The 24,131-nt window shown below is 40.0% G+C and overlaps 1 protein-coding gene across 1 annotated transcript in view; it reads left to right on the plus strand.

The window, feature by feature from the left end:
- The window catches only part of sez6b (seizure related 6 homolog b), a 147,707-nt gene that overhangs the window by 104,865 nt on the left and 18,711 nt on the right, over positions 1–24,131 (plus strand). Inside the window, 5 exon segments of the mRNA XM_056757439.1 lie at positions 16,605–16,771; positions 16,773–16,791; positions 19,882–20,050; positions 20,642–20,808; positions 23,880–24,074. Of these exon segments, the coding sequence (XP_056613417.1) occupies positions 16,605–16,771; positions 16,773–16,791; positions 19,882–20,050; positions 20,642–20,808; positions 23,880–24,074 (717 nt within the window).

The raw sequence follows: 24,131 nt of genomic DNA on the forward strand, positions 1-24,131 counted from the left end.
CAAGTTTATTTTGCAGCATGGCCGTTAAGTCTAAATCAAGGCATTTTATGATAAGATATGCGCTAACTTGTACTTTGACATTATTCTACAGCAAGGTCTTCATTGATGCCCTATAAACAAAGTTGTTTGCTGATATGCTTTGTATGATAGATGGTAATGTGGCATTTTTATGTATCTAGATCTTCTCTGCCTTGACTCTTCCACACTTTTCTGTCTCATGTTGACACTGACCCTGTGCTTAGACCCTGAATGCCAAATTATCTTAAGTTCCCAAAGGATTATTTTTAGTTCCGCTCTGGCAGTTTATATTACGCTGGAGAAAAGTAAAGTTAGCTATTACAGATCCCAGGGTGAACTTAACCATTTTGCAGGCGAGTTGGAATACCGTCAAAAGCTGTGAAGCAAAATTCTATAATTATTGAATTTTTTTACCCTCAAACCTTTCTCGGTGTGATATCAGATATTTTTTCATTCCCTGTTGTAGAAGGTTCCACTCCTGAAAGATCTGGGAGCTTTGATATTCCATTCCCTTTGATCGCAGGGTTCACCTTGTCTGGCGTGGAGAAAGTGAAAACGTTTTCATTAAGACAGGCACGGCGGACGAGCCAGATCTGATTATGGATGGACACGCTGTCTTCAAGAGAATAGCTAATTAATTTCCACATAATGAGCCGCCTCTTTTGAGAATTTGACAGGCTAATGAATACTGCCCTCTCATCATAGTTACGCCTAAGAGTCATCCGGAAAAAAATGACCCGCAAGAGGAGTCACGCCAGGTCATTTCAAAGCACGGCTTTAAGGGAGAACAATGGGGCGAGGCCGTCCAGACTGATAGATGAAAAAAGAGCCATTCATGAAATAAGAAATTTCCAAAGAAAAGATTTTCCTGTGAAAAGCCTCCACAGTTAAGAGCCAAGCGCTCGTCCTCGACTTCTCTGGAAATTGCTTTAACATTTTAAGAGTCAGTGGGTCGACAGAGAAAGATGGTGCCATGCTGGTTCTGCGTTAGTCGAATAAGAGACGTTTCAGGGGGCACGGAGATTTCACCCTTCCCTAACGGCAGTAATTCTTTTCTTCCCCATTATAGAACCTTCTTTATCACCTCATCTTCACCTCGTCGTATGTCACCTGTCCCACCTGATTAGGAACTCGTCTCATGTGTCCCGTGTTCCAATTTGCAGGTCTAAGACTCGGGACAAATATCGCCCTTCTCAGTGATAAACGTCTGGATGCATCAGTGTCTTTGACAGGCGGAGTTTCTGTAAAAGAGCTTTGACATTTAGCGGCGTCAGAGCGTTCGGCGGTTGAGGTGTCAGACCGGTTTAAGCGTCTGCTGTATTTCACCTTTATTCCAGCCTCACCTCTGCCTGAAGCAGTCTCATTTCTGCTACATTAATTTTTGTGCTCCGCTGCCGTCAGACAGCCAATAATAAAAGACCAAACTGCCCTCGTGCTCGTGTCTATAGGAGATTTATGATGGATTTTCATTTTGCTTCATTGTTCTTTCTTCATCTTCCCAAAAGTGTGTGTGTGTGCATGAGTGTGTGCATATACAGTACAGTATATATCATTATTGATATCATCGAGTAGGAACCGCTGCTAGTAATAAACCACACAGACTCTGTGACCTTGTGTGAGTTTAGTGTAAATACCTCTAATGAAGGACTGGTGATGTCAGCTTTAAAGGAAAGTTGTTTGATGGGTCCATTTGGATAAAAGATTACAAATAAATGTTTTTCTTTTGATAAACATCCATAAAAAGACCAAGGAACATGTTAAGTAAAGAAACAGGGTACATTTTGATTTCTTGTTGACTTGTTGGAAGTATATCTCCACTGTACAGTTGTCAATCTGTCCTAAGTGCAGTAATTGCATGCAAATAGCTTTTTAGAGGCAGGATAGACTGTGCTGCTACCATTTATTCAGTCACTCCACTATGCTTGCCAGCCATTCTTGGAGGCTGATCAATAGAATTAGAGTATAAATGACTATGAGTTCCATTGAGTAACACCCCATCCACTTGATGATGATTGTGATGATAACGGTCTTGCCCGGACACTTTTTGGCAGCTGTTAGTTAACCCACAGCCAGGGTTATAATTATACCAAAGTTTCCATGGGGCTCTGTATTTGGATGACTATGAATATGAAAGCATGGCAATGCCAGTTTCGCCCGTATAAAAAAATCTGTTGATAATAATTAACAATGTGATGTGCTGTAAAATCAGAATCACAGAACTGGTACTCAACTGCTTTTGACTGGTTTCTTCTCCCAATTCGACAAAACACACCACTGTACAGTAATAAAACTGTGCAAATTATTCCTAGAACTTATATTTCACTATATTATTTGTGGGTCTGCTGTATTTGTGTATATGTATGAGGGTTCTTTTACGCACAGCATCTCATTTATTGCTGGTCATAAGTTAAGATACTTGTCAAGCAGCACTTCTGGTTTTATTTATTTATTTTTTAATCTTACATATTATATAGTTAAATCTTAAAGATATTTTAAATATCTTGAAACATTTTATAACTGTAATATATAAATATTCTGTTGGTTTGTGTAGTGTTAAAAAACTGAAACATCAGGTTCTTCTGAACAAGCGCTGCACCAGCGTTACACCAGCGTTTTCCAAAGTAGTCTCTGATGTATCTGACATTTCATAGTGTCACCACTCTATATACTTTCATACCACCTACCATATATTTGTAATTATAAACACAATCTTTACTTTAACAGCTGTTTCACATCACATGTGTTGTGTAACATTCAAGCTGATGGTGGCGGAAAGTTTATAGCGACAAAGAGAGATCTTGTGTATGAAGGTGTGGCAGAAGGTGTTTTGACAAGTTCTAAATCAACTACAGGATGTTGCTGCAGCGGTGGCTCCAGACCTTCTCTCTATTTATTTATAAGCCTTCCCCATCCTCCCTGAAACACCTGCTGTGATGTTCCAGACAGGAGGACACTTTTAAAACATTCAGAATTCAGCCACACCTCTCTGGAGCATGAAGCCAAACATTTCTCTTATCCATCAAATTTCAGGAGCCCAGCAAGAACTGAGAAATGTATGAGGGTGTGTAAGCATTCACCTACATCTGCCACTGAGGGCAAATTCATAAGATTAAGATATTCCTATTCAAACCTGGTGGCATAGGCCTACACATGTTTTATTTATAGATACATGTGTCAAGTGCACAGGCAATAAGAAATAAAACAGGCGTACTGTGTCAAACAAAGTCCCATGATTTTTTTCTCATTGTCACTGACCAGCCAGCAGCTTTTTTGGTTTCAAACATATCTCCATAGTCCTGTTTGCTCGTTTGGTCACAATACAATAACATACAAACAAAAATACACAATGGTTGACTTTGCTAAGCAGAAGATTCAGCCATGTGAAGAAGAAGAGGAAAAATATAAGAAGCCATTTTAATTATACCCGTTGGCAGAACATGTCCTTCTCTCTGTCCCTGACAGTAGCAGATAATGAGGTTGGCATGTCTCAGGTTAGTTAATATCTGAAAAGTGCCTATTTTAGAAGCGTTTAATTTTAAATGAAACGCTGACCGCATCCGTCCTTACAGTTCAACGACCAAAGCTCTCAATATCTGTACAATATAGGCACACGCAGAGGGGGGGTGGGGGAGCGGAGGGTCCTTGAGCACCCACCTCTTTGGCCCTTAATGCCGAAAGTGCCCTTTTGTCAAGGCAAAACATTTTTTGTAATTAAAGGCCATTTTGTGAAGGCCTGCTCAATCTAACTATTAGTCAAATGAATGAATAATAAATTAACCCTTAATAAATTACTCACGTGATGACCTTTCACCTGACGACCTCAACGGGAGGACTCCTAATATTAAAACACCTTCAATAGATTAGCGCATTTACAGGATAGCCTACATACTGTCATGACTTCGGAGGCACTAAGGCAGCCTAGAGAAACAGATAGACAGCGTAACAGAAGTTTATTTGAATTAGAAACAGAGAACGTCTTGCAATAACTAATCACATATATAAAAACTACCATACCTATTTCTCGCTAGAAATGCAATCAGAAGTTGCTGAAAGTGAACATTAAACTTACATTTATACAAAACTATCCTCCAACAGGCGTTTCGGCAGCCATTTTATTTTTTCGAGCTAGAGCCTTCTCGACCAATCACATTCCTTGCCTGTTGTTGTTGAAACGATAGGTCTCTATCATTGGTTTGCTGTGATAAAGGAGCTTGTTGTAGGGTGTTTTTTCAGAAAGGTTGAACTTATTTTCAACCTCAAAAGACGCCCTGAGCTTCAGAAAAAGATGCCGGCACTGGAGTTTAAAAAAGCGCTAAGCACTTTTTTGGAAAACACATTTTATAACATAGGAGTTTAATGTAAAACAGACGCTAGCAGCTTCGAAAATGGAGTCAAGCCTGAACATTGCCTAATTCTGATTTTCTCATCCTCCGAATTTTGCTTATCAGCACTGTTTTTATTATCATTATCATTTAAAAAAATGCAGAATAGGGTTAGAACAGAATTATATTTTTAATATGACAAAACCATTTTTTCTACAACAGCAAAGACAGCAACATCCTCAGCAGCCCCCTCAACATCAGCTAAGATATTTGGAAGAATGTCAGTAACTAGACAGATCTCATCCCCCATTGGCTCCCATTATATTTATTTTCCATACCATGGCAGTAAATGGGGGATTAGATTATTATGTAACCTGTTTGGTTACTGACATTCTTCCAAATATATTTTGTTGTGTTCAACTGAACAAAAACATTTATACAGGTTTGGAATAATCTGAGGGTGAGTAAATGATGACAAAATTAATTTTTTTGGGTGAACTATCACTTCAAGGTTCGCACAACTTTATTCACGTAGTGTCTAATCCCAGACTTGTTAATAGGTGCAAATAAAATATAAAAAAATGTTTAAACATTAGAGTGGTCTTTTCTGTTCAGTTTCTTTTTCAAAACAGTATCATGGCACATCCGTATCGATACACGAATCAGCAATCAATGTATCGCCACATACAGTATTGCTGTATTGATGTTTTGAGCACAGCCATATTTAAAGCCTTGTTCCATGTGCCCCTTTTACACTTTGAGCACCTGCCCCTTTAAAGGGTCTCTGCACGGACCTGCTGTTCGTCCTCCAGAGTCAGGCAGTACTGTGTTCTTCATCAATGTTAAATGAGCTTAAGCATGAAAACCAATGATCACAGCAAACGCCTCCTCTACAATCAAATCTGAAGAGCTTTCACGCTTGAAGAGTGATCTCATAAGAATGATCTGAATGTAACAAAACGTTCACGAGAAGTACGTCACGCTGTGTGCTTTATTAGACAGAAATGAGAAACAACATAGGCAGAATCCTCGCAGCCAATTAGAGAAGTGCCTGGATGACAGAGAACAGATCAGTGCGCTCTTACAGACAATGATTTGCAATTATTAAATGCGAGGGACTTTAAGTATTGAAATGAAGTGTGTCTTACATTTTCCATATTCCGCTTCTTATCGGCTAAAGGCAGCGGTGTACATTCACATTGGACAAGAATAAAGGAACAGAAGTGAAAGCAGCACTGTTACGTTCACTCACACACTTCAGTTCCACAATGTTGGCTGAGTTTCAATGTGAACAAACTAAGGATGCACAATAAAATTTGGGCAATATCGGCATCGGCCAATAAATGATCATTTTTATTGTTATCGGCGATAATAAAATTTAGACCGATATATTATAATCGATAATCCTAAATAATTTCCTCTGGTTAAAGTTTTTCAGCTGCACGCTGCTCACAGTTAAAAAACAGTACAGTACAGTACAGTCTCTTTCTGTCGTGATCATTCACTTACTGTTATTAGCAAAATAAATGTGATAGTTACAGTATGTTGATAAAGTATTTATAATTGTGGAAATTATAGATTGTGGCAAATCGGGGCAGTTGTGGCCTAAGGGTTAGAGGTCTGAGAGAAGAGAGCCCACAGAAACAGATAGACAGCGTAACAGAAGTATATTTGAATTAGAAACAGAGTACGTCTTGCAATAACTAATCACATATTTAAACAAACAATACTTATTTACTAGCTAGAGAAGTTGCTGAAATTGAACATTAAACTTACATTTATACAAAACTATCCTCCGAAGGGCGTTTCGGCCTCCATTTTATTTTTTCGAGCTTGAGCCTTCTGGACCAATCACGTTCCTCGCATGTTGTTATGGAAACAACAGGTATCTATCATTAGTTTGCTCTATCATTGGTTTGCACCAAGACTTGGTTAAAGTATATGAAACACCCGTACCTTTTAAAAAAGCTGAAGGCGCCGGGTGCGAACATTAAACATCCTTAAAACTGTGTCCTTCCATTCGGTTGTAAATTTTTCCTTTTCCAAAGATGAACCAACTAAGCCTTCTGTTTGTGAAGCGTCTGTAACTTTGCTAATTGCTAACGGCTTCACTCCACACATATAGATACATTAATATGTTGCGTAATGACGCATCATCACAACAACGGGACTACATTCATCTTTTTTACAAAGTAAACACATAGGCTACCATTTTCATTTCCACTTTGTTAATGATTCTTTAAACGTTAAAGCTTTTTCTTAATTATTTTCAATATGTATTACATGAATTTAAAACTGTGTCGTGTGGGGGGCACGACAACCCTGTGGGGGGAATGGCCTGCGAGTGCCCCCCCTTGGCGCCGGCCCTGGGTATGGGTCACATACCTGACAAATAGGTCACTTTCATGTTGTCTGAATGCTTTCTGTTTTGAGACCTGTTTCACGTGTGGCTATAAAGAAAACATTTCTGGGTTGCTCTGGAGCAAGAATCTATAATTTGTTTATCATAAAAAAATGTACCAGAAAAGTTTGAAGGTTAAAGAATTGTTAACTACTGCAAAGTAGGCATGGTACATGATTTTCAGGGGAAAAAAGAGAACTAGTGGTTACCTTGTTTTCTGCAATGTTTTCTAATAAAAGCTGTTGTCCACCTTTTCCCTTTTGTTTCAGTCTTAGGGAATTGTATATTTACAAAGATGCTGTATATCAGCCATATATCGGTAATCGGGCTTCCAATGTTAAAGAATTATCGGTTATTGTTATCGGCCAAAATGATTGACTTTGAAATGAAGCTGTCAGCAGACTGCCAGTCGAAGGCCAAAGCCCTCTAATTTTCGTCATTTGAGATGGAAATTCATTTCAGCTCGGAAATGCATTTTCATGAATTTAAAAATGAAAATTACCCACATTGATAAGGTATTTACTATAGACGCTGCAATATTTCATGAAACAATCCAGTTTCCGCTGGAGTACTGTTCGGTTATCAGAGATTGTAAACATTTGACTGAGGGGCGCACTAAACTACTTTCATTTTCATCACATTGCTACAGTTGGTAATAAGAATTCCGCTAGACATATTCTAAGACAACCAAAGGTCGAACAACAACTTCCATGACTTAAACATCGGCTGGGAAAGCTGTTCTGTGTAACACACTGATATTGTGTGTGTGTGTGTGTGTGTGTATGTCTGTGCGTGCGCCTTAACCTTCCTCTAAAACACCTCTATGAAACGTCCTTTGAAGTCCAGCTTGCAAGTGTCTCCTGATCAATCTGATTGTTTTATTAAAAAAGGCAAAACTAATGCTTTTGTTATTAGTGTTAATTAATATAACCGGTCTGACCGGTGTCATATGTGAAACATAAAGCGTTTTTTGAAATTAGAAACATGAACATCCATTGTTAAACACCCAAAAAACATAATCAAAGCCTCAAATCCGCGAAAGAATGGCTCCTTTAAGGAAGGTGAGGCAAATATACACAAAAATATAGTTTTTATAAATTTATAAAATTATTAAAAAATACAGAAAATGTAATATGTGCAGCGCAAAACAAATACAGTGACCTGTTTCAAAAGTTCAACATCTTCCTCAAGCTGTACAATGCGGCAACATAATCATTGACAGCAGATTTAAAAGCAGTGAAGTCCCTGAGGTTGTCTGGGTTACGGTTGCCATTGTTTCCTTCTTCCACTAAAAGCTGTTCCCTCCTACTTCAGAGCCGTGAATAACAGTAATGATGCAAAACCCCAGTAATTACATTAATGATTGGCTGTGACACAGGGTGCATGTCAGTGCAGATGGTTTAACAATGGAGCGTGATGTCAGCGTGTACCAGAGGGAGGGAGAAAACATCAAGACTTTTTACGCACCCGTTTGCAGACCCATGCCTGTGAATACATGCGTTCCTATTCGCTGTTTTCAGATGCCTTTTTGATGTGAGATGTAGATCTTTTCATTCATATTTGACTTGGAAAGCCTCTGCTCGGCAGATTTCTTTCCCCTTGACCGTGAATGAAGTTTGACATCCAGTTTCATATGTGAATCCTATCTCAATGAGCACACGTACGGCTCTGAAGTGCACGTTTTATTCCGTGTAATTGCCTCCTAGAACACTTTCTGAGGATTGATCCACAGCTTGAAACAATCCATTGGATTTCAAATATCACCATGCACTGTTGTTTACAAAACAATTACACTGCCACAGTTGTTTACTTATTGCATGAAAAGGCTACCTTCTGTACTGTAGTCTCTCCTCATCCCAAATACAATGGATGTTAAAAAAAAAAGTGTTCAATTTTGTCCGCTACGTACTAAGAAAGATGCATTCACATCACTGGGCGCACTGAAGATAATCTGTCGCTGTATTGTGAAGGTCTGACGCAGACAGAAATGATGGAGGGAGTGAATGCAAGCAGTGCTATTAGAGCTTGGGGGAACGTTCAGGGTTTTATTGAAAGCACATGACTGCTGTGATGACCTGTCAGACACAGAAAGGGATTCTGGGATGCTGTCGAGGTGTCTGGCAGTGTCTCCTGTCTACCGCATGATACACAGTGCACCTAGCAAATCTTTCAGGACAGTCTTTGCACTCCTGTCGTGAATTCAGAACTTTGTTTTAAAGGGCAGTTCACCCAAAAACAAAAATTGAGTCATCATGTTTTGAAGAATGATGGTAACCGAAAAAAAGCGGTGGTATCCATTAACCCAGTATCTTCCTCTGGACCAAATGGTGCTTTTCGCTTGAGATTTTGTGCACGGCCCATTAGCGCTGCTGTAGCGTAAAATTATATTGTTTGCTGTGTAGCGAGCGGCTTGTAATTATTGGTTTGAAAATGTGATGGTAGAATGAGCAAATGCAATTGGACAATGATTGTCCTATTTTCAAGGTGTTTGAAATTCTGTAGTTCAAGATACCAGTTGTTAAATTTGAGATTATTTAATGTCGAGTCTGAATTTGTACAGCTTATAAACCCCTGGCAACACTTGAATAGGGCCCAGGGACCTTTTCATTTAAAATGAATAAAGTCATTGTCTTAATCACAAATATGCAGGAGCTCGAACTAAATGAATATGTGTCCGCGTTGTTATTGGTAATAATTTATCAGATAATTATTAAGAAAGGATTTCAATTATAAACAGACAGACAGCTGCACTTTCATTTCCATTTAATGGAAGTGATACACCGTGAAATCAAACAGCGGCACGTGGAATTAAATTGAAGTTGTTTTAGGGGGTTGGCAGGGCGTGCAGTGTAATTGATTGATAACGCAGACCACCTGCTCATCTGCCCGTTAACTATCAAACAGCGTTCATTAAGAGGACCCAAAGCAATTACAAGAAATGATATTACCCATGCAAAAATTAAGATCTCAGGATACGAAGGAAATAAGCAATTTAGCTATACAGAGTGTCTGCCCATGGTCTGGAAGTTGAGTGATGCAGATGAATGGCTGTCTAAAAGGTAACATTTTAGTACAGTTGATCTGAAGGAATGAACCTGAGCTGTTGTGTCATAACTATCTCTTTCTCTGTATAACCACAATGAAAGACCACTCCAGGAAGGGATCTAAGTGCATCTGACAAATGTTTCAGATTATCATTAATATAAAAAATCATGACTGTCTGTATTGTGTTATTACAACAGTTATTGGTTAATAACACTGTCTCTCTGCCTCGCTACACTCATATTTTGAGTGTGATTCATTGGTCAAAAAGAGAAAGTTCAAAAATTTAATTCAATTAAAGATGAATTTGACTGAAAGCACTGTTTAAAGTTCAAAAGATATCCCAATGATGTCAATGTCAAAAATTCCTTTGATCATGATAACCGTGTAGTGAAAAATACGATATCGTGATATAAACGCACGTCATTCATATTGTGATAGAATCAGAAATCTGGTCTTCATATACTGCGGTGGTAAAAAGTTAAGAGACCATTCCAAATTTGTTATTTGATCAAGCATGTATTGTGGTCAATACTGCGATAAAAATAAACACATGTACAAATATTACTGTTGTATTGCATTGAACATGAATATGAACTTGTTTTTCTTTGCAGTATTTGAGCTTTGAAAAAAATACAGAGCATCTTTCTGTTATTTTGACCTGTTTTCCAGTTTTCATTTTCTGCCAATAAATGCAAATAGAAACAATATTTTTACTTGAAATTAGGAAGAAATAAGTAGTTCACACAATGAAACAAAATGATAATTTTTCCTAAACACGATCTTGTGATCAGATTTTTTCGAAAGCTTTGGCCAGCTTTCCACCATAGGCTAGTAACGCAATGGTCATGGGTTCGAAACCCAGGAAAGCACTGATAAAATGAATTCTATAGGCTAAAAGCATTCTAAGACACTTACTGCAAAATGCATAAATGTCAAATGTAAATGTCAGTTGCGCAGCCCACCAATAGCGTTACTGGAGCGACCTGGTGATCTCTCTGAAAAAATGTAAAATCTTCATTCAGCAAGCGTGCGTCAGTGAACAAACCTCAATCAAATCATGCTATTATACTCACCCACCATTTTCTGAAGTCATTTAATGTTTGCAGAGCCACGGGATGTTAAACTCTGAGAGTTGTGCTTCAGTTCGACCGCATAATGACTCTCCTGCTCAGCTGTTCAGCCGTGCATTGACACGCCATTGTTTTGTCATTTATTGACCCCTTTCGATGCACTCTGATCATTAGCAGGACGGTATGAAAAACATGCCAGCATGAACGCGATCTGCACTCTGCCACCGACCGTCTGTTTGTTTTTATGAGATTATACACACTGGCACTGAGTTTCGGGGGCGTGCTGGCGCAAGACATCTAGATGACATGAATTATACTTCAACACTTCTATAAACTAGACAGTCTGACAGCGAGTCGTACATTTAATGAAGCAAAGGATTTTCACCGTCTCTGTGTTTTGTCACTCGAGGTGTCGGTGCAAATAAAAAAGGTGTGGGTTGGTTTTATTTCCATGGGAACAAGGCAGATTTTTCTTGGCTGGTGAAATCACTGCTCTCTGCTCCTCTCGCTTTTTTATTTTACTGCCACCTGTGATATCGCTGTACCTTTAAAATTGAACAGGAATGCTGTAAATTGAAGTGGCTTTCAGACAATAATGTTTTTATTACACGGTTAACTCTTTCTCGCTGTACATCCTGGAGGAGTTTAAAGGTTTTTAGACCTTCAGACTTAAATGTTGCCCGGCTGTCATTTTAATTGAATTGTCTTCAGGCACCAGCGTCAGATTTCTATGTGATTCCCATCATGGTCATAACCTTTAAGAGGTTGGTTCCACCCCCTACGTCGATCAGGTTAATAAAAGCGATGTAGAATGCGGTCTTAAATTGAGAGAGATTTCCCTTGCGTCCGCGTCCTTGCACATCGAGCCCCTCACATGATGAGCTTTGCGTCCTTCAATCCCTTCCTGTACTTCATAAATAAAAGCTCACATGAAAGAGGATGTGTTTTATTAGCTCCTGCAATATACATGAGATTTGAAAGTCCACTCGTTTCACTTAGCGTACTACTATACTGCTACTGAGAAAACTGCAAGGTTTAGAAGTGGCATCATTTCGGTGTGTCCCGTGTGAGTCTATAAACACACACATTTTATGCTCAGAATCAGAGATGAAGCCCTGCTTATCAGTGAAGTTTTGCGGTTATGTAGACCGTGAACGTGTACCAGCGATGTCGGAGTAGAGGTCCAGGAGTTTATGGACGTGAGCAGCTCCAGTATTTCTTGACATGCTGTCAGAATAGCCTGACACACAGCTGGTCACTGAACCCTTATCAGACAGCACACAGTGTCCACTATAAAGATAGCAAATATTCACTCAGCATGTGTCACCTCAGCGAGACCACCTCTGCCAGCTTATCTCAGAGCATCTGCTAGAAGTATGAAATCCATTATGTGGCAATTACACTCATGCAAATAAAGGTTTTTGTCCTTATGATTTATTAAGTTTTTTTAAGAAATTGAGCTTGTATTTGTAAATTATTAAAGAACTTGAAAACGTAACAGACTTAAAGGATTATGTTGCCTTATGAGTTAAATGCAAAGATTGTTTGAATTTAAGGGATACTGTAGTTCACCCAAAAATTTAAATATCATACTTTACTCACCTTCGAGTTGATCCAAATGTGTATCAATTTCTTTGTTATGATGAATACATTTTTTGTTCCGTTGAAAACAAAAGAAGACATTTTGAAGAATGTAGGACATCAAACACTTCTGGGGCACTTTTGACTATACCATTGTTTTTTCCTACTATGGTAATTAGACTTATTCTTTCAGTGGTTCTTTATAAAACTGGTGGTCAATAAACCTCTGTAGAGAACTCAAGCATGTAAACAAAAAAAGATTTTCAGCATATATAATAAATCACCTACTGTACATTTTTATCTCAGTGCTCAGTATGCACAATCTGGCTCTCAAGCGGTGACCTGTATTGTGAACGTTTGCCCAAACCACCAGCATTGTTTATGCAGCGATCATTCTTAGCTTATGTTGCCATAGACAACCACCTCTGCACTTGGCTAATATCTATTCTGATGCATCGTGGGAATAGTCTTTCACCATTCTATAGCTTTCTTTGGCATTCCTTCAGAATGTGCGGAGAGTTTTTATGAGCACACCGCATACACTCAAGTCTTTGGTATGTTTACAGTTAAAGATGCATTGAGCCACAGGCAACTACAGTAGTCAAGCTCTCAACTCTACCCTTCAGGGTATTCCAGTAGTAAATAGTCTATGTGGATGGAAGTCAGTTTGGTATGTTTATACTGTATATTATATAACTGAAAGGGAACAAATGAATCTATCAGTTGGTTCCTGTTGAATTACTGCATGGTCTTCATTTCACCTTTCATTTTCTAAAAGGGATTGTTCAACCAAAAATAAAAATGATGTCATCATTTATTCAGTCTCTTGTCATTTCAAACCTGTTTGACTTTCTTTAGTTATTTTGAAGAATGTTGGTAACCGAACAATGGCGGTACCCGATCATTTAAACTGTATGGGCACAAAACCAATGCAAGTCAATGGTTAATATGATGATCATCATGATGGCCGGCCTTACGCCTCCTTGCCTCACCGCGTCCAAACATGGGCCTCCAGGGCTGCTAATGGAGCACATTAGCACTGCATCTGTTGCCGTCTAAGCGTTCGCCAGCTAATCATGACCGTGCCGGCTGCGACAGTCATCTTCAGGTTGCATTACAGCAGTTGGGCTTTATGGCTTTCGATGCCACGAGGCGACTAGCTAGCATGTGATTTAATGTCGTCCGAGCAGCTCCACATTAAACCGGCCTCTGGTGCCCCCTCAGTATAAGTCTAATTGAAATAGAAGCAGAGGGGTAATAATGCTATAACAACTCGGCAATGCTGGCACACGGCCCCGCTGTGCTGAAACAGCGCTAATAAACCATAAATAAAATAGATGGCGGAGGCAGCAGAGGGCCCCCTACGTGTCGGCTCATTGAGTCGGTGAGAGGAGTGCCCCCCTCCCTCTCAGCGCGGAGATTAGACAGTCATCAGGGCCAGAGACCCTCTCCGCATGCCCCGTCGCTGCAGGCACTGAGCTCTTACGCATGTGCGCCAGTGTGAGGATGGAAGGCAAGGCAGCATTTATGAGCAGGGTGTAAGTACTGTGACTTAAGATAATCTGTTTTCAGGCTATAGGAGAGAGTGAAGATGCACAACTGACTCATCAAATACTGGAATACAGGATCTAACATTAATGCTGAAATATGAAAGGCTAGATAAAACTCCAGTGGCTGGTCAATTTGCTTAAATGGAAAGTGATAGTCTGTCGCTGATGTTAAATGGATAGTTTCATGAATAAAAATGAAAATTGTGTCATCATTTACTCACACTCTTGTCATTTTAAACCTGCAGAACACAAATTAAGATATTTTGAAGAATAATGGAGACCTGCTCCAGGGTGTAGCCAATGTCACGGGTGAACTCCACAATCGTGCCCACAGCATATGCACTGTCAGTTGCCGTACTCGTACTTGTACTTGGCAACCGAACAATGGCGGTACCCATTCACTTGTATTGCATGGACACAAAACCAAGGCAAGTCAATGGGTACCGGCATTGTTTGGTTACCAACATTCTTCATAATTCTTGAACATTTTTCATTTGCTGTGATCATTTTTTGTCTTAAGGTCTTGAAATGAAAGCAGTCGAGTTACAAGCACAAAATATATACCAAACAAAAAAATCGTGGCAAGTAATTTTTTTTTTCATGGTCCATTTGCAGTTGTGTCAAAAGCTACATTGCTGCAAAATACACGCAAACAGAAATCTGCAATTAAGGTGTCTTTAAAATGCCTTAAAAGCACTGTGGATTTAAGTCGCACTGTACAACTCCTATTCACCTGCTCCTATATTGTTGTCAAGGTGCACCACCCTTTTACGCAGCTCCTAGCCGGTCGGTGAAGGAAAAGAATTGCAGTGATTTATCAAACTGTGGCTTTCTTAGACGCGGGAATCCAACCTGATCCAGTGGAGGAAAAAAACTTAAACAAAAACATTAATTCTGTTTGACAAGGCCCTCTACCTCTCTAAACAGCACCACAGGATCACGGAGCATAGCGGAGTGGTTTTTTCCTGAAACATGGCGGTTATTCACCGTTGCTGTTGGTTTAGGATCAGATAGGAAGAATCTGCGATATGGAAGCAATACTGGAGGTCACTGAAGGCGGCACGGTTTAATTAATGCCTGACAAGTGAAAAATTGCTGTAATATTTCAGAAAAGACCCGTTCATAACTGGCTCTTATGGCCGCTAATGTGAGATAACGTTTCTTTTGGGAAAGGATAGCATTGTCATCACGGTGTTGGTGGTGTACTACTTGACACCTTTTCCGATTTTTTACAGGATGTAATTAAAGACCTTGTGTTAGCTGGGAGCCGATGGCTCATCGAGAGCTTTTGCTGGCTGTGTGCAGCTGTGCAAGGGCTCATGTCAGCTCTTTAGACTTGGTGATCGAATTGTAAAATGTACATGTCAGGTGCCAGCTGTATCTCTATTTTAACAGATTTGTGCTCAGCCTGTGGCCAGTCAACATGTCGTGACATGGATGTGAGCCAGGTCAAAGGTTGTAATATATCGCCCTGTGCATATTTTCTGGCCTCCGGCTCAGTTTTGTCAGTCTTGACAATATGAACGCCCACACTCGGTTCTGAATTTCCACAGCTAACAATAAGGCTGCCAGAACCATATTGAGATGGGGAGAAATGAGCTCTGAAATGTCTGTCATAAATTGCGAAAACATTCTCCGAATAGGTAGGGGAAGCAAAATTTATGCCGGGAAACAGTTCAGTGGGCGCACATGGACTTCTACGGTATAAGGATGGAAAAGACGGCCACTTGCTTATCAAAGCCTGTACATTTGCAGACGTGATTGAAATTCCCTGTACAGCCTTGAATTTTGACCTGTTTCATTTCATAGAAATGATCTATGCCTTTCACATCTTATTCAATATCCATATTCACTGTGTTGTGGCTTGTTGGCTTTCATAGGTTAGTCCTGCAGACTTCAAATCTTTATGAAATGGCAATGTTCGATTCAAAGAACTTCTTCAGGCTTTTAGAAGGCTTGAAAGGAAAGGAACTGTCTAGCCAGCAGTGATAACGGTTAAAAAGTCTTCTGTGGCCTTTGCTTGAAGAAGTATTGACAGTGGTTTAGTACTGAAAGCCTGAAAAGACAATAGTCAATAAAGACTCACTTCACAGCCCAACCAAATGACCAAAGCTTATGTAAGACGCCATATTGAGACTGTTAGTTTAACTTGAGTTACGGGGTGAGCAGAAAGTAAAAACTCGATAACAAATGAAAAATCTTAGCTTTGCAGTTTGCTTCAGTCAGATATTTCAAAGCCTCAGATGTCCTGAGTCTGGCTGGAGAAAAGGACAGGGACAGTGTTCAGAATTTAGGCTTTCTTGTCATTTTCACATTCACAGAGAAAAGTTTGACGTTGGTCCGCAGTGCTGAAGGACACGGAGAACAGACATGCATTGTGGACAGACCCTCAGAGACCATACTAAACTGAGAAAAAGAAAGACAGATGGAATTTGTTGAGATAATAAGTCTTTTTGAAACAAGTTGGAGTCACCATAATGCAATATTCATAGATTCCCAGTAGACTTCAGTCTCAGTACAGATACCAGCTAATGATAGTGTTAGAAAGTGTTACGCAGTGCTGCAGTTTTAATTGTTTGCCTAATCATTCATTATGTTTTTCTTCTCTCCTTTCCAGCATTTGTGTTGAGTTGTAACTTTCCTGACAGACCGGCATACGGGGATGTTTCTGTGACCAGCCTGCATGCAGGGGGAGAGGCTTACTTCTACTGCTTCAATGGATACCAAATCCAGGGTCCCTCCACCCTGACGTGCCGTAATGCTACCACACCCTACTGGAACGGAAAAGGTGCCCAGATGTCTAGGTAAGACTTAACTGCAATCAAACCCATTGTTTGTGTTAAAGTGTCATTTTTTTAATAGCACTTTTGTCAGCATTCTGAATTTTGTGCATTGTGTTGTTTTGCGGTTCACAGATATGTTCAGTAAAATAATGAATGATGTTCTGGCAGAAAGTACATTTTCCATTTATTTCTGTTCTTTTACAGTGTATAATGACTAAGTTATTAATATTTGGTTCGTTTTTTATTAAAAACGTTTGCTTTTGTTTGGGGAACGTCTTCTCAAAGTTAAGCTTCGGTTTATACTCTGAGCACAACTTTGCAACATGTATACAAAATGTTTAATACAATAATATGTTTAAGTAAAGCCGTTTTTCAATGTTGGACATCGTTTTTGGCAATGATCTGGTGACTGTTATGCATGTAAAACCAAACAATTTGCTGGTTCTTTTACATACAGCATCTTCTTATCTTGGTGGGTAGTTCTTGATGAGAATTAAATTACGTGGATAAGAAAAAGAAAGCATTGCTTGATTTTATATATAAGCAGACACAAGTAAGACAACTACTGACATACGAAAATAATGTAATCCTTTACACTTTGCACTTTGTCATCAAAAGTTTTCTATTTCAGTCCCTCAACACGCTGTTTCCGTCTAAATGAACAGCCAAGACACATCATTTTTTTCAGTTGAAAACGGTCTGGTGTAAAAGGCCCCTCAGACTCTTTGCTGCAAGTCAAACACATAGCTATGTGAGACTAGCATGCCCATCAACATTTTGGCTTTAGGCTAGACTCTTAATCATACGTTAACCCGGAGGGATTGGCCATGTGTTGAGTTCACTCTTACAAAAGCGTCAGCTAAATGACGTTTAATTACCAAATCTGCAGTGTATGATCTCTGCCCCTAAGAAATTTAATTATAAATCCGGCTTACAGCAGCAGAAGCAAGCAGCGTTGCTATCTTAAGAAGCATGTGAACATCTCAAGACCGTGCGAGTGTATAAAATAGTAGCTTTAACTTTAAATTAACCTTATTTCATTTGCATATAGATGCAAGGTGCCGTAAATGTTGGGTTTCGCTGACGAGCTGCCTGCCAATCATAAACACAGCCTTCTCACACCAGCTGATTTGCATCATTGTGAATCCGCCCTGGACCTGCTCAGTAGCAATTATCCTCCCCATTTTCTGCTTCTCACCATCAACATACACCCACAAGTCATTGTGTCATTCAGACACACTCTGCTTAGCGCCCGACGCGCAAAACAAATCTCACGCCTGTGTAAATATTTTGTCCACACAGGTGCGATTTAACTTGGCGGAGGAGAATCTCCCAGCGCGCTTGCTCCCCTCTCCTTTCAAGTTAATTGGGGTTTGATCATTGATTTTAGTTAGAATGTTTGGAACAGAAGTGTTTGTGCTTCAAGGTGGTGAATATTAACAGCCGTGCCCCCTCAAGGCAGCCCGGTGTGACAGCCTGATTGACAATCCTGCCTCCTCTGCATAAATAAGGACTTTACGTGTCGCCGTCTCGTCGGAGAGCCGAATCCCAGAGATGGAGAACTTTTCCTCTTGCATGACAAACAGAGATCTGTGAATCCAAACAAGGCTGAGCTCCCTGAAGGAGGCATGTTTTGATGAAGGATCTCATTTAGCGGTTCGGAGGCGCGGCTGCAGTGTGAATCATGAGGAGGCTCGGATTGCCTGCGGCTGCCAGGCGCTGCCTACAGAACCTGGGGTTTCTTAGTCTCAGCAGCGATTCCGAGTGAAATTGCATAAATGTGCTATTTAAGAAACGTGTCGCTGCCATGCTGATGTGGGGCTGGACCAGACCATCAGAGTCTGAATACTGATCAGCATGGGCAGGCGGCCGGAGAGCCGGGCTCTGGGTTTACTTTAATTACACTCTGCCCGCGTGACTAACCTTCAGCCTTCAAGCTCAGAAACCATCCAGCCTCTTCTTCGCTTAGTTCCTCTCTTTTTCAGTTGCTTTTAACAAAGACAATTTGTTAAAAGCTATCTTTCCCCGTACAAATCGTTTCTGCACCGTGATCTGAAGGTTCTTATTATTCTTGTCTGAAATTCTCTTTGACATATTTGCCATTGGGATGAAATGTTAATGTTTAATATCTTCTTTCTGTTATATCGTTGTATTATTGTGTTTATGACAAATGTCTACCTGTACGAGAAAAATGATGGAGGAGATGAACTTTATTCAGATTTGCTTTCTGTTGAAGACATGTCTGGAAGATGTCTGCTGAAACTAAATGAGACAACTGAGGGATTACTGGGTCTTTTTCTCATGAATTTGGAGTTTTCTCAATTCTTCTGTTTATCAGATGTTTTCCTGAGTCCCAGTAATCTGCTCAAAGCAAAATACCAGAGTCTTAAATCAAAAGTTTAGGATTTCAGTAACTTTCGGTTTCGTTTTTCTATACAATCCACATACATTTAAAGGATTACATTATTTTCGTATGTCAGTAGTTGTCTTATTTGTGTCTGGTTGTATATCTAAAATTAAGCAATGCTTTCTTTACCCCCTATTCCACTTTTCTTTAGTTTATTTTCTGTTTAATTTTGTTGACGGATACAGAATCACCATTTAAAGGAGAAACAGCTGCAGAATAAAAATAATTTTAATTTAATCAGCATTTCTAGATGTATTGTGGCAATTCGAGTCTTGTGTCTGTTACATTTTATTAAGATCAAACCTCAGGAGTAGCAATGTCATACAACAGCAATGCGAGAATATCATTTAGAAAAGTGTTTGTACTTTTTTACTATAGCAATACAACAAAAATATTTTTGTTGTATTGCTTGAAAGTAAATATGAACTTGTTTTCTTTGCAGTATTTAAGGTCTGAAAAAATACAAAGTGTCTTTTCTATTATTTCTTTTAGTTATACGTTTCTTCCAGTTTCGTTTTCTGGAAATAAATGTAAATAGAAACAATATTTGAAATTTGGGATAAATATTGTTTGAAGGCCACAGAATGAAACAAAAACGATAATTTTTCCTAAACTAAATATTTATTGTAAATTCAGGTTTCTTATTTTTGCAAATAAATTGTTTGCCATTGTTTCATTCCATAAAAATAATGTCTTGAAAACAGTGTCTTGCGGTGGAATGCTGAAGAACGCAACGTTCGGTCGCATCGTGTCCCCCGGTTTCCCCGGCAACTACAGCAACAACCTAACCTGCCACTGGGTGCTGCAGGCCCCCGAGGACCAACGGCTTCACGTGCACTTTGAGAAAGTGGCCCTCGCCGAAGACGACGACAGGTTTGTGCCACAGTACTCTGCTTGTCAGTACTCTGCTTGTCAGTTCTTTGTCTGGCACTTTGTGTTTCGATTCGCACGTTCATTAATCATCTGACGTTCAAAGAGAAACAGAAAGCTGAGTCTTTTCACAGAGCAGTCACACTCCAAATGCGGCGTCCCTCTTGAGGGCATTATCCGCCGCGGCGAGCGAGGCGTGATACGAACAGTTGCGAGAGCGCGGGTGAAAGTAGATGAAAGTTTCTGAGATCAGACACTTGCTCCCCTTTAAAATAATTTAGAAGAATCAAATCCTCTCGTGCAGGCGCGGAGAGAGCGATTACAGCACACTCCGGGCCCTCAGGAGGGGGATTAAGTTATTTTTATTAGCTGTATCCGCTTTTTCTGCGGGCTTTGCTAACAAATGGACTTTTAATGAGGTCACTTGCTGCTCAGCTATTCAAAATCATATCAGGCAATTATTATGCAAACTGCCAAAAGACTCTACGAGATTTCAGAGGAACGTTAAATCTGCTGCCAAACAGATCTCTGTGAGATATTTAATGCCATAGCGGAAAAACAAAACTAATCTTCATGTGCTGTTCATATCCACAGGTTACTCATAAAAGATGGGAACCACATCGACTCGACTATCCTGTACGACTCGTATGAGGTGGAATACCTCCCGAATGAGGGTATCGCCGGCTCCTCCAGGCATCTCTTTGTGGAGTTTTCAACGGATGGCTTTGGCACAAACACAGGGGTAGCCATCAGATATGAAGGTACCGATCCAGGGACACAGGTGCTCACATCTGCATGTTCACATTCGACTGAACCAGATTTTAGCATGTGAACCTCCATTCAAAATCACATTTGCTACCTTACGGCAAGGGTCAATGGACGAAATAGCACAGAACTTACCATCCGACATCTCATCCAGGGCCATACTTGGTAACAGTTACCGGGTTCAAACGTTGTTTGAAAAACACATGTCTTATACTGAGCCTCAGGGCTGTTGGTCGAAGTATCTTTCTTCCTTCAAATTCCCCTTGTTGCTTCGATTCGCACCTAAGATTGTTTCTCGCTAAACACTCTCCTGAAATTAGATTAATTCAGATTCTCTGAAATGGAAATCGAATGAAGAAGGCAAATGCGACTTGTCAAGGTCATTATGATGAGTTTTTACTTTAAACATGGTGCATTAGCATCATTTTATTATTGTGTACAAATATCGTATTTCTATCCCTTGACAAGTCAGTCAAATGCACTCAGGTGCATTTGTTCACAGGGAACCTCGTAATCATTTCCCAGAGAGATCAATCTGATCTCATTTACCATGGCACAATCCGATTACGCTATCTGCAATGTACTAATGTGCCTGTAACAATGTAGCTTGTCTGCTCCTGATACCTCTCTGTCTGTTCAAAGGTGAAGCCCTTCTCTCCTGTCTGTGCCATCTTAAAAAAGATTGACTCATTTTTATTACAGTGGCAAACATAATCATCTGGCACTCTAGTACACGCTCATGCACAAAATTGAATTTTTCAGAAAGAATTTGAACTTTCTAGTTATTTAATATAAATATGTTCATATTAGGTCAAATTCAATCTATTCGAGATGAATTTATACGTAGTATTACAATTATCTTCATGTGGGTTTAATCTGACCAGAGTCATTTCTTGCAATGGAATACAAACCTCCCAGGACATTTAAAGGGGTCATATGGCGCGAATATGGGTTTTTATGTGTCTTTGGTTTGTTTTAAGTTGCCCATGCATGTATTAGACACGTAAAAATGCAAAAAAGTGTCCGAACAAAATATTCCTCTATCTAAAAGCGAATGCTCACCCAGACCTGCCTGAAATGGCTTTTGTTTCCACAACCCCACAAATCTACATCAATTCATGGTATGTTTTGACTAAATGTATACGCAAGTAAGCTGGGCGTACCTGTCAGTACAATTGTTTAGGAACCTGAAGTTCCGAATATGGTAAGAAGCGTTACATTTCCATCAGAGCCATTGTTAGTGAGAGTTCTTCCAACGGAATTCCAAACGCTGGAGCGTCACATGATTCATGGAGCCTTCAGATAGTTCGAGGAAGTTATGTTTTCTCTTAAAATGCTTTATTTCTTTCATTTTTTATTAGATAAATGGCTTTTGTCTTTAGATTGGTTACAAAATTACGTCAGTTGGTCTGTTTAGTCGCAGCTCCATGCGTAATTGGTAACTTCCGGGGGAACTATTGAGATCCCGTGTCACGTGATTCATGGAGCCTTCAGATAGTTGCAGGAAGTTATGTTTTCTCTAAAATTGCTCTATTTCTTTCATTTTTTTATTAATTAAATGGCTTTCGTCTTTAAATGTGTTAGATGTTTACCTCAGTTGGTCTGTTTATTCGCAGCTCCATGCGTTACTAATAACTTCCGGGAACTATTGAAAAAACTCTTCCATTGGAGTCAATGTAGAAGACGCGACTCTCTCTATCAATGGCTCTGATTTCCGTCACACACTTGCAGTATTCGACCAATCACTATGCACTGGTTTACTGGCCAATCGTAGTACACCTCGATTTTGTAAAAGATCCACGCATTTCAGAGAGGCTGGGCAAAGAGGAGATACAAACAATCCACATGTATGTGGAAAATACAGCGTTTGTTAACCTTAAATTGTGCATACACATTCATTATATCTTAAACAAACAATAATATTCCTTTAAGCTGTGTCATATGACCCCTTAAAAGATGTGTTCATCATTTACTCACCTTCTTGTCATTACAAACCTGTATGACTTTCTTTCTTCTGCAGAAGAATGTTGTTAAGCAAACACAGGCGCCATTTGGCTTTCATTGTATAGACAAAGATGTTTCTTAAAGTATCCCTTTCAGTAACCATTGAACAATCACACATTTTCAGAATCAGGTTGCCAGCATTTTTATTCACTTCGAAGAATGCAATGTGTAGTCGAATGACATTCCTTCACTTTTCATAATGCTTTCGCTTACACCAATGACAGAAAACGTACATTCCACGTTCAGATATGGACTACTTAGAATGCAAATTTCCATATCAATCTCACGCTCACGTTGAAGGCATCCAAACCGTGATTGATACTGTTGTTATGTGGGAGATGATGAACAAATGATTAAAATAGCTCAATCCTACTTGTTGCGAATAAGCCAAAGCTGAATAATGCATGTGTCTGGGGAATTTGGGAATGGTGGAGTGTGATGGGGGGGTCATTGGTAATTGGCAAAATCACTTTTGTTTTCGTAAACAGAAAGCAGAGCTGAACGGTAGGCTCAATAGCGCATGCTTGAATAAGGCCAGACCCAGAGGGACATCAACGCCAGTCTCCTCCCTCACTTCTAATCTCCATTCTACATTCTCAAACAAGCACAACGACCAATAACGGTCCTGCCAGGCGTATCAGTTTGTTGTTCCCCTTCGTGGATTTATTAATTCGTATTTATTCATATTGCCTATACGCCCGTAAGTGGCCTTGCAAGTCTGGCTAAGGTTGATAAACCAACAATCTCCTTCCAAGGACAACCGAAACCTAAGATTTACATCCTTGAGGATTTCGATAGGTAGAAATGTATAAGCAGTGCACAGAGCTCTGCCATACTCAAATTGCTTTAGACCCCCGCCTCGAAGCGCTTTAAAATTCGGATTTCGTGGCGTCCTCTGTGTTTTGGACAGATTATTACATGAAGCGGTTATAGACTAATCCGAGCGGACCCCTTGTCTCTGTGCTTTATGTGTTTGTGAACTCAGATGCTCGGTGATGGTGCTTGGACTGTGATGTTTGTCTAGGAGCAGGTGATTTATGGTGTTGTTTGTGTGTTTTCTCAGCTTTTGCGGCGGGGCACTGCTACGAGCCTTTCGTCAAGTACGGCAACTTCACCACCACTGACAGCGCACACGCTGTGGGCGCGGTTGTGGAGTTCACCTGTGACCTGGGCTACACCCTGGAGCAGGGCTCCGTCATTATCGAGTGCATGGATCCCAGCAACCCGCAATGGAATGAGACTGAGCCCGCCTGCAGAGGTGTGTGTGTGCGTTCAAGAATGCTTACACGCTTAGATGAATAAATACAGCCACATT

The sequence above is a fragment of the Triplophysa dalaica genome, chromosome 9, assembly GCF_015846415.1.
Source record: "Triplophysa dalaica isolate WHDGS20190420 chromosome 9, ASM1584641v1, whole genome shotgun sequence".
Lineage (NCBI taxonomy): Eukaryota > Metazoa > Chordata > Actinopteri > Cypriniformes > Nemacheilidae > Triplophysa > Triplophysa dalaica.